The sequence below is a fragment of the Mytilus californianus genome, unplaced genomic scaffold (genome assembly GCF_021869535.1).
Source record: "Mytilus californianus isolate M0D057914Y unplaced genomic scaffold, xbMytCali1.0.p SCAF_13, whole genome shotgun sequence".
NCBI classification, from domain to species: domain Eukaryota; kingdom Metazoa; phylum Mollusca; class Bivalvia; order Mytilida; family Mytilidae; genus Mytilus; species Mytilus californianus.
Window position 1 is genome coordinate 35,023,413 of NW_026262615.1, and position 12,310 is coordinate 35,035,722.

Consider the following 12,310-nt stretch of genomic DNA (forward strand, 5'->3'; position numbering starts at 1 on the left):
TCCAGTTACCAAAGTTCGTAAAATAAAAATTATATTTTCCGACAATGCACATATATATTGTATATGTTATTCCAACACTTACATTTTTCTTATTCTTTTAATTGTGTGGCTATTTAATGACCATTTTTATTTAAAGCCTGAATTTTCATCCTTCATTCTTAAGTACGTTTGAATTTCTACATAGATCACACTTAATTAATAAAAGTTTTGTGTTAAACGTCAATGACAAAGCAACCAATCCACAAAAAAAAAAGACATCTAGAGGATACATAGAAATCTTTCGTCTGGCAGCACGTATAAACCACAGTTATCGTAAATCATATAAAAGTACAAAATAAATCGAAATATAAAAAAAAGCATTAATTTTTTAAGACAAAACAGAGAAAAGAACTGATAGGTCCGGGCGATCCATGCGTCTATATATAGCTAGCTCCCGTTATGTTTCGATTTATTCAAAATTCATGTTAATTAAATTTAAGTTACTTTTAAATATTATACCACATGAAACATACACTGGTGGGTTCCATGTCAGAAACCCACAGTTCGTCCTGAACATGCATGAAATATTTGCCACTGGACTTTAAGCAACCAACAATCAATCACAATTCACAACTTATAGTATATATAGTTGTGAAATACAAAATGTATGTATAGTGATACAATTTTGCCAAATAAATAGAATACAAATACACACCACTTTATATAACTGACGTAATTTAAAGGAATACTCTCTAAACTATACAAGTAGAGAAGTGAAAAGTTTCTTTTGAATATTGAACAAACTTCCGAACTGTACATGTTTTTATAATGGTTTGCCATGCAGCGCTCAAATATTTTGCATTATCTTTTGGTATAGTGTTTAGAAATATATAATATTGTTAGAACCTTAAACTACACATACTAAGCTATAATAGATTCAGATTCATTATTTTATTGAATATAAAACATAGCATATATTAAAACTGACGGTCAAACATCAACAACTTAAATACTAATACGTATACATAAATTCATTAATTCTTTATTAACTTTTAGCCCTACGGCATATTTTTATTAAGAATCATGAGTGTAATTGTAAAATAGACTTTCTTACGTTATGGATCATTGATTTTGTTACCTGTTGACCCGGTTGATTACTAGCCCGTGCCATTGAACTCAATCATTTTAACTAAAACGGAAAATTTTAAATTTACGCCATACACTAAGTACTATATATATATATATATATATATATATAATATATGGGTTAGAAAATAAATATAAGGATACATTGTTTGAATGAAAATCTTTATACGGTGGTACTTTATTTATAGTTTAACACTGTCTCGACACAGACTGAATGCAGTATCATGATCAGCTTCATGTACTATGGCGACCTTGGTGGTGTTTAGACGCACCACTATGTAAAATAAATTATTGTTTAATAATATAAAATTATATTGTACAGTACAAAGCTATGGTTATAAAAGCTTTTCCAAGTTTAATAGAGTAACTCGCACGAAAATTAAAAAAAACCCAGCTCCAACGGTAATAGTAAACTAGGACATATCAACAGAAAACGAATTAAACCAACTGACATAAAACAAAAATACGCATGTGTTAATTTGCCTCCGCTTTATTTCTGTGGATTGTCTCATTGGCAATTATACCACATCTTCTTATTTTTTTAGGTTACGTTTAAGATTTTCCGTTACTAATTTTCAAATACGAAAAACATTTTCACACAGGGTTCACAACATTTTTAAGTTAAATGTATGGCAAACATTTTTGTAAGTATACAATTAACTGTTTACGTCCTTGCATTTAATAAGTATATAAATAAATAAACTAACAATTATTAAAAAATAAGCAACATATATAGACGAATAATTTATTAGTTCCTCAACAAAACAACAACAGAAATAAAGAATCAACAGAGGATTTAATCTTTAATTACTTTTTATTTATTCGAGAGATATACTTTAAATTCTAATAAATCTATATATTAATCTAAAATGCATTATCAAGCAGAAGGGGCGTAACTCGTAGTATCATACCGGCATACTGAACGGATCTAAACATGGTCTGACAATTTTGAACGTTAATTTTGAGATTTGGTCTGTTTTGGTCTGACACCGTCGTAACGGATCTTAACAGCTTGCTAGAAGATCCAGTCTTGTTTATCTTAACATGCCTTAACGGACTGATTTACCTAATGAGACTATCGATCGGAACGGCGTCTTAAAGTTCTTAAAAGTCTTGACATTTTTCTCTAGCGGTAAATCCAGTCGATTAAGATATGATCAGACCAAAATGACCGTTTCAGACTGAAATCGTGCTACTAGTGATAGAGAAAGACATATCCGGGTTTCAAACTAAAACTGAGGGAAACGCATCAAATATAAGAGAACTACGACACAACAGAAACACAACATTAAAATGTAACACACACAAAAACGAACTATAATATAAGTGTGATAACAGTCGTCTTCATTTGCTGTTCATGGCCAATGATAACAGCAGTTAGCTATCGCTGTTTCAAGCCTAATCCAGGATTTTCAAGTGGTTGTAGTATCCTATTATTTAAAAAGTTTCCGTTCAAAAACAATGTCACACCAGCCTGTCAGCGTCATTATATCTGCTACAACTGTGTAAGTATACAGAGAGTGCATAACCTGTAGTATTTCAACACGTTTAATAGAATTACTCAATTCATCACCGTGATGATATTGACATGCTTTTTCCATATTCATGTACTTATCCTGTTTTATGAAACGATTAGATTCATCACAATGATGATATTGACGTTTTATATCGATATTCATGTACTCATCCTGTCTATTAAAATAACCTTATTCATCACCGTCATGATATTCACGTGCTATTTCGATATTCATGTACTAATCCTGTGTAATGAAATGATTAGATTTATCGTCAATATGATATTGACGTGCTATATCGATATCCATGTACTAATCCTGTTTGATGAAACGATTAGATTCGTCACCATGTTCATATTGACGTGCTATATCGATATTCATGTACTCATCCTGTCTATTGAAATAACTTTATTCATCACTGTCATGATATTAACGTGCTATATCGATAATCATGTACTCATCCTGTCTAATGACATAAAAAGATTCATCACCGTGTTCATATTGACGTGCTGTTTCGATATGCATGTACTCATCCTGTTTAATTAAACGATAAGATTCATCACTATGATGATATTGACATGCTATATCGATATTCATGTACTTATCCTGTTTAATGAAACGATTAGATTCATCACCGTCATGATATTGACGTGCTATATCGATAATCATGTACTCATCCTGTCTAATGAAATGATTAGATTCATCACCATGATAATATTGACGTGCTATATCGATATTCATGGACTAATCCTGTTTAATAAAACGATTAGATTCATCACCGTCATGATATTGACGTGCTATATCGATATTCATTTACTCATTCTGTTTAATGAAACGATTAGATTCATCACCGTCATAATATTGACGTGCTATATCGATATTGATGTACTCATCCTGTTTAATGAAACGATTAGATTCATTACCGTGTTCATATTGACGTGTTATATCGATATTCATGTACTAATCCTGTTTAATGAAATGATTAGATTCATCGCAATGATGATATTAACATTCCATAGAGATGTGTGTGTACTCGTTCTGTCTATTGAAATAACTTTATTCATCACCGTCATGATATTGACGTGCTATATCGATATTCATGTTCTAATCCTGTTTAATGAAATAGCTTTATTCATCACCGTGATCATATGGACATGCAATATAGATATTTATGTACTCATCCTGTCTAATGACATGATTAGATTCATCATCATCATGATATTGACGTGCTATTTCGATATTCATGTATTCATCCTGTCTAATGAAACGATTAGATTCATCACCGTCATGATATTGACGTGCTATATGGACATTCATGTACTAATCCTGTCTAATGAAATGATTCGATTAATCACCATGATAATGGAAGCTTACTATATAGCGATATGTGTGTACTCCTCCTTCCCAAGGAAATGTTTCGATTTAACACAACCATCATATAACCAGATTTAGGAGATAACTGTATTGTATTTTAAGCTTGGCCTCCGTAAAACGTAGATTTTACTGTCGCAAATTGAGTTTACCTAGCGACGCGGAGAGGAGATAGGTAAACGGATATTTGCGACAGTAATATCAAGTTTTACAAAGGCCAAGCTTAAAATAAAATACAGTTATATCCATTCTAATGCAACATATTAAAATAAATGTCATTTAATAAATTTTTTGGCTTAAAAAATGGCATGAATGTGTCGTCATATGTATAGTCTGGATGTCAAACATGAATACTAAATGTATTTTTACTTTTCGTACGCTTCAGAATGGTTTCAATAATGACAAAAAAAGAAGAGTTTGAGGCTCAAAATGTGACTATCTTGTTTATTATTGGAGAAATTACATACCCTAAAAAAATCAGAATTAAAAATGGTGGCTTTCTTACTTACGGACTGGTAGAACGTGGGATCTAACCCCTCAAAATATTTGTCAACGTCCAATGAAAATTATTGTTAAAATCTAATTGCATTATAATATGGCAATTTATTGAAGGAGCATCAAAATTGCAATAATAATTAAATAGTTGATAACAAGATAATGCAAAAAATAAGAAAGTTTCTCATTGAAAAGTTATAGGTTGGAACAAAATATTTAATATTTTATTGTAGTTTCGGATGCGTCGTCAAAGGTAACAAACATGTGTTTTTATATGACATTTTTGTGACTTTTATTGACAGTTTATTTGCATTGGTTTACATTGTTGTTTATTGTTTTCTGCACATTCGTTTTTGATATTTCTTTTGCCAAATATTAATTTCTTTCACATTTGTCCTAAGGGGGATAATTGTTAAGGATGTGACTTTGTCATTTAATTCCCCTAAATGTGCACAGATCAAACGTTTATTAATTCAATGTTTGTTTAAGTCTAATTTGGTTTGAACATATTAATGTTATTAGTATACATTAAAAGTGTTGTAAGAAGCTGACCACTAATGTCATATTATCATTCAATGTCATACATGCAGTAAAATGAAGATGCATCTAAAGAGTACAAAGATAGTGTTTACAGTTTTGATAGTCTTGTTTCTGCTGTAGCACATATATAACAGTCACATTGTAAAGCTTCCCTATAACACTGGTAGGCTGCATCCGTATCATTGGATATTTCACAGCATACTCCAAGTATTGTCATTGACATAGATAAGGTATTTACATCAATTAAATGTCTTCCTTTCACTGTTGAACATAAATCACATAAAGCCTGTTGTCTGTTAAAAAAATCGCCTGTATGATGATAGCAGAGAAATCTAAGAAAGTGAGACATAACTATGGGAGGTACAACTATGTAATGGTCACACACCTCCAGCTGTAGTTCATGGGGTATTAACGATGAATGCTGAACGTATCTGACATTGTTCACAACTGCCATTCTCATCTTGTTACGAAGTGTCATTGTGGAATGTACATGATTTCTGTAATAATTGACATGTCTGTCATGGCAATGTTGACCGCCAAGTAGTATCATATCAGGTGAACATCTTGACAGAACATAATCCGTAAGTCTTAGAGTAACATTGAACTGCCCTGTTACATAATAAAACGACGCGTATAACAACCAACCCGAGACAGCATTTGCTTTAATACCGTCCTGTAAATGTTTATGACAATGTTTGTGCATGTTGTACCTTTCAGTCGTTACTGTTTGCGTTGGAAGTAGTTGTGCTGCATACTGACTTATTTCAGTATGATGATATTTACATACATCAACAATAAATGCAGACGATTTCGACTGAATTAAATATTCAGTAGTATTCAGTAATTTCAAACATTGTGATATGTCAGACAGACGAGCTAATACTAAATGAGATATCCTGTAAAAAAGTAAGTCTAACATTACAAAAGAAGGTCTAGGCTGAGAACTTAATAAAGGAGGATTTACATTGTCGTATTGACGAACATTCTGTATCAATCCATCAATTCCGTCACGCTCTATGCTATCCAATACATTTTTTAGAATTTCATTGTTATCGGTTCTGATTTTTCCTAGGAACATATTCTGTGCAGGTATAAAATAATTCGGACAATAACAGTTATTTACCCATAATATTAATTTACGTAAGCAGTGAGAAAAACAAGAATGTAATTTAAATAATTGGAATGTGTCGATATCGATTTCTTCAGAAACCCAGAATAAAACTGTTTTCAGATAGTAAGAGCACAATAAGCCTTTTGCACATGTGTTTGTGTTAACGATATGTTTTAATGTCAGTTTGAGAAGACAGTAACACAACAGTTGAATGTAATTAAACGAATGAACAAGTAATTTTTCGGCAACAGAGAAAGATAATCTCCATAACACATTACAATCTCGCAAAGTCCTTGGCCCAATAGGCACTAACAAACATCCGTATTTTTTAATCTTGTCAATTACAGAATTGGGCGGCCATTGCCTTCGATAACGCGAAGCCCATGGTATTGTATTGTACGGTAAATATTTACTTCGAAGACAGTATGCATAATCCACGTTTTGATAGTGATGTGTTAAACAGGGGCCGTGAGATGATACAATATAATGATCGTGATGCCTAATTTTTATATTACTAACAAATGTATTCACTGATAAATATAAGCCTTTTCTAGTCACTTCAAAGCATTCAGGTGGTGTAAAATAAGACTCTCCTTCCCCTCCTGCTAGTAATCGGAGTCTAGTAAATCCAGGATATTCATTGTCAGTCTCCATAACCAGTGTTGTCCGTTGTACTTGGTGTATGATATTCTTTACATCCCGTATTACGTCTACGTCCTTGATGACGTACATTATATCTATGTCACTACCTGGTATATCCAGTCCCTCTGCTAAACTTCCAGCCGTTATTTCTGTTAATTTTGAACCTAATTTTAGCATAATTTCATTTTGTATCATATCATGTGTCAAAAATAGTTGTTGTCTTTTACGCATGTCTATTTCAGTACCAGCTGTGTTGACTAAGTGTTCGTATAAGTTTCTTTCCTGCAAATTACTTCCCGACCAGGTCACGTAATCTATAAAACATATATTTATTCAACTATGTATCTTAAAAGTTTCATGATTTTTGTGTACATACATTTCTCTTGGTCATTATAACAAACGATCATTCTTATTTTACCACCAACATTGAGTTAAATGTAGACATACTGGGTACCTATTGTCGTGAATCGAAAACTAGGACGATACACATTTATCACTGATCAATTTTCAAAAATCGAAAAGAGAGAAATAAAGGTAACAACCAAAAACGGAAGGGATCGTATAAACTCCAAAAAAAGAAAAAAAAAACAAAATAGGTACATCGACAAAATAAGCGTCTCCTGTTATGCATGCATCAACCTCTTTTCAAATCTACAAACAATCAAAATGTCAAAACATGTCCCCTCAACTAGAGACTTCATATAAAATGACATTCGTACGTAACGCGACCTTATGGGACTGGTTATTGCCAAATATTTAATTTAATCTAATACGTTGCTTAACATGCTTAGGTTCAAACAAGCTTAAGGCATTCGATGACGTTCAATATTTCAAACTGGACGATTCGTCTATGAAAATAATTTTGTTATGACATAAAATGATAGAAATTTAGTATGTTACTTATAACATGTATTTCTAGATTTCCGACTTTCTTTTTACTGACTTAAGATCACATATAAAAACACACACTTCGCATAATTAGCATACGTACAATTTGAGTTATCTTTTATATTTTCATTATGACAATAACTTTTCAATATTCTTAAAGGATCAATAATTTCACCAGGATCGTTTCTAAATTTCCGGTCACGATAAACACCATATCCGTAAAATAAGGGTGTGCTATCCTATTGAAATAAGTTTTTTACAGGTACAACCAAACTTCAAACCAAATCTGTATTTCTATGGAAGAATTTAGTAAAAGTTTTAAGTAATTTGTGGTAACAAAATCTCTGGATTTATAAAATACCAGTAATACATAGATTACGTTCGTTAAAATCTAAAACGTCACAACAGACACGGGCATAGCGAACGAGTTGTGAAATATTGACCCCGTAAGAAGGTGCCTAAGGAACATCACCACCCAGAAAAAGAAAATTAACAATAGGGAACGATAAAAACGTCCCTTTTGCGGTAAATATTTTAGTGTGGAGTTTCCCATGTAAAACCGAACTATCTAAATATAGGATGAGACCGTTATTATTAATTTTTAAATTGATTTATTAAAAGTAAGTTCCTTTGGGTAACTTTCGGCAGTATATTGAGAATCTTCTTGATTATTTAACAAATAAATGTCATCAAAATAACGGTAAGCGTTGCTGAATTGATCAATTCAATGAAATTAAGACGGGGTTTGGTCATAAACTGTGACTCATAACAGTTCAAAAACAAGTCTGCTATTAAAATGAGACAATAAGGGCCCATTAAAATACATTAAACCTGTCGATAAACTGCGTTGCCGAAAAATGTTAAAGACTGTTCTGTTCTTTGAAAAAAGGTTCATCGGAAAGTACAGAAACCTAAAAAAATAATTTTAAGTGACTAATTTAGTCAATGTGGTCTTAAGGAATTTAGGGATTTTTGGTGATTAATTATAAAAAAAGAAGATGTGGTATGATTACCAATGAGACAACTCTCCACAAGAGACCAAAATGACACAGAAATTAACAACTATAGGTAACCGTACGGTCCTCAACAATGAGCAAAGCCCATACCGCATAGTCAGCTATAAAAGGCCCGGAAATGACAATGTAAAAAAATTCAAACGAGAAAACTATCGGCCTTATTTATATAAAACATGAACGAAAAACAAATATGTAACACATAAACCCTCCCCCTAACCTGGGACAGTGGTATAACAGTACAACATAAGAACGAACTATAAAAATCAGTAAAAATAGGCTTAACTCATCAGATGGACAAAAATACATGAGGACGTGATTAAGTTGTGTATCTTTTTATTTCATTAAGTTCCCCGTTATTTGCATGTCTTTCTTTGTTTGCATGGACTTTGTCATGACTCGTTATCTAAACATGCCATCATCGAATTAATGACCTACTTTCTTGGTAAGGTGGGTCCTGAAGTTCATATCGAACTCATGGTTTTTACAGTTTGTCTTTTTTGTGAACTTTTGTGTTTATTGATATTTTCTTAATAAATATACTATATGCGATATGTGCTATTAGCGACAACATTGACGTCATTGTCAAATATCAAATTAAATATCTACTCCATTATTTAAATTGACGTTCTTGTTAGATGTTGTGTATACAATTGAGAATGGAAATGGAGAATGTGTCAAAAAGACAACAACCCGATCATAGAACAGACAACAGCAGAAGGTCACCAATAGGTCTGCAATGCAGCGAGAAACACCCGCTCCCTGGTTTGTTTGCATTCTATAGTCAGTTGTGTTCTTCTTGACCGTTTATGCTGTTGGATCCCAACATTTGTCACATAAATATATTATGGGTGTTTAGGTCTCTGACCCAATTCTGTCAATATATTGTGGGTTCATTATTATTCGTTGGATACCAATTTTCGTGGGTTTCGTGGGTACAAGTAAACCACGAATTCAAACGTTCAACGAATTAAAAACTTGCTATGGCTTTGTGTGCACATATATTTGCAAAACCACGAAATAAAATATACACGAAAATGCAAGTTTTCCTCAATCCACGAAAATTGATACCCACGAAAAGAAATAGAATTCTAAAAAATTCGAATACAGCTAAAGGGTTTAGTGAGATATACAACCAGGATCCCACACCATTTTTGTCTGACATATCTGTTTTAGACTGTCCTAATGACCAGTTTTCAGACACATTGAACAGTATTTACTGGACATTCTAATATGTATGTTAAGACATTGGTTAATATAACTATGAAATTACCTTGATTGTAATCTGTACTATACTGTAAGTATTCAAGATATTCATCAGAGGTTTTATCAGGATATCTTACATTAATTATATTCTGTTCTCTTGTTTTCCTTCTGTCTAAACAAGCTTTATAGATTCGGTCAAACTGTCTGATTGTCAGCCCGAAAACGTCATTTGAGATGATAATTCCTCCATCTACAGATCGGTAAACAAATGGTGTGTATCTGCGTCTCCCACGGTATGGAAAACGTTTGGCGCCGTATTTTTCCAAGAAGTTCACATTCCTCAATACATACACATTATGATCGATATCCTTTTCATCGTTTCTTGAGTTTCGGTTCATGTTTGCTGTTAACTATAAATTGAATGTATTGTGCAATATTGTGAAAATCATATTATTTTCATAATGAAGTACAAATGTAAGCAAATGGTGAGTATCTCCCACGATAAGGAAATCGTTGGACGCCGTACTTTTCCCAGAAGCTTACTTTCCTCAATCCATACACATTATGATCTTTATCTGTTCCTTTGTTTCTTGGGTTTCGGTTCATGCTGGCTATAAATTGAATATAGTATGCAATATTGTGAAAGTCTAATATTATTTCATAAGAAGTGCAAATGAAGTAAATACAAGTTTTGAGAATTTGATATATCTGTGTAATATATAACATGTATAGTTAAATCCATTCCTGCTAGAATTATTTCAATACAAACAGCTTGCCATAGATACAATTGATATTGCTAACTTTTTCATATACACATTAAAACCAATAGGAATTACCGCTTTAGATTCCACCTAGCCCAATCTCTCATTTATTTATAACTTCGATGTAATTTAAATCTATTCTTAAAGCTTTGTTAAATTTCTACGTCAAGATATTATATAATAACAACAAAATACTGTTATGACACACAACACACCAATGATCATTTTGCATTTTATAAAATTATGCACCAAAAAAACTTACTAAAATTAAAATGATCTTGTTATTCTTTATACAAAATGAACAGTTATGTAAAAATCCAACATGTCCAATGGGAATTTTTGATTTGATATCCCAAATCAATCTGTCATTTATTGATAACTTCGATGTAATTTAAATCTTTTCTTACAGCTATGTTAAACTTAAATGTTTAGATAGTTGATCATAATAACATAATATTGTATTGGTACTGTATTGGTATGACACACTACACACCGATGGTCATTTGGCATATTATGAAACTACACAAAACAAGTTACTCAAGTATCAAATAATATTACTAGTCGTTTTAGAAAATGGAATTTCCAATTAGATTTGTGCTATTAATATCACAGTTATCTAAGTCACTTTGTCATTAATCTTTAATTGTGATCTAATTTAAACTTATTCGTATCGCTTGATAAACTTTAATGATTAGGTATTTGATCATACCAACAAAATACTGTAGGGATATGACACGCTTTGTGTGTTACTTGTCAACATACATAATAACGCCTTTGAAATGAATAATAATAATGAATACTCTACGAATAAAAAAAGCATGACACACCTGTGTAAATAAAAATAAAATTATCAAAAGTTTTATTTGAAAATCAAAACAAAACGACAACTTAGACTTTCTTACAGACCGTCATGTAATTAAAAAAAAGGTATAGTGTTTTAAATATTGTTTCTTCTAAATGAATTAAGATTTCATAATTATTCTTTAAATATGTGTTCAGTACTAAAAAGTGTATTTTGTCATGACATCGTGAGACAATAATACATTTAACCTTATTGTTAAGCTTTCATCCAATGTTTTCATTTTCGTCCTATGTTATTCATGCGTAAATAAAGCTAAACCAATTTTGAACTATCGTTTGGCTATAAAAGGTTAATAATCGATGCCATTATTGCATTTAATTGTGTGAAAATTTGACAATGTTGGAATATTTTTTTACTTACAAAAACAAAATTACATGTATGACGATAATAAAAAAGGTAAAGGTTTACAAAGATTGTTTTTGTAAATGGATATAAATAACGGATGACAATAATTTAGCAAAAGTTTCATCTCCTTTAACTTTGTAAGTATCACCACCTTTCCCATTCTACATACATGAAGGGCCGCAGGTTTTAGTAAGGCAAAATACATTTAGAAAACAATACTGATGCAACAAGAAACGTTATTCTGATGACCTTTTTTAACTTGATTTCTACATTCATGAATTTATTTGAATACAAAATATTCTACTTTTTTTACTATCCAAGTTAGGCTTTGTCCCAATCGAAAAAAAACCTGAAGTCTTAACCCAAAAATGAAAAAAAAACCAATGAAATAATTAAAATGTATGTAGTTTGTAGTATTTCTCCTATAAAATGTACAA

The 12,310-nt window shown here is 31.6% G+C and overlaps 1 protein-coding gene across 1 annotated transcript; it reads right to left on the reverse strand.

The window, feature by feature from the left end:
• Positions 1-2,402: 2,402 nt before the first annotated feature.
• Positions 2,403-10,760, reverse strand: LOC127723544 (uncharacterized). The gene is made up of 2 exons (XM_052230197.1): positions 9,973-10,760; positions 2,403-7,112 (listed from the first exon to the last, which is right to left on the reverse strand). The coding sequence occupies exons 1-2, from the start codon at positions 10,301-10,303 to the stop codon at positions 5,134-5,136; spliced, it is 2,310 nt and encodes a 769-aa protein (XP_052086157.1). The 5' UTR covers positions 10,304-10,760; the 3' UTR covers positions 2,403-5,133.
• Positions 10,761-12,310: the final 1,550 nt, after the last annotated feature.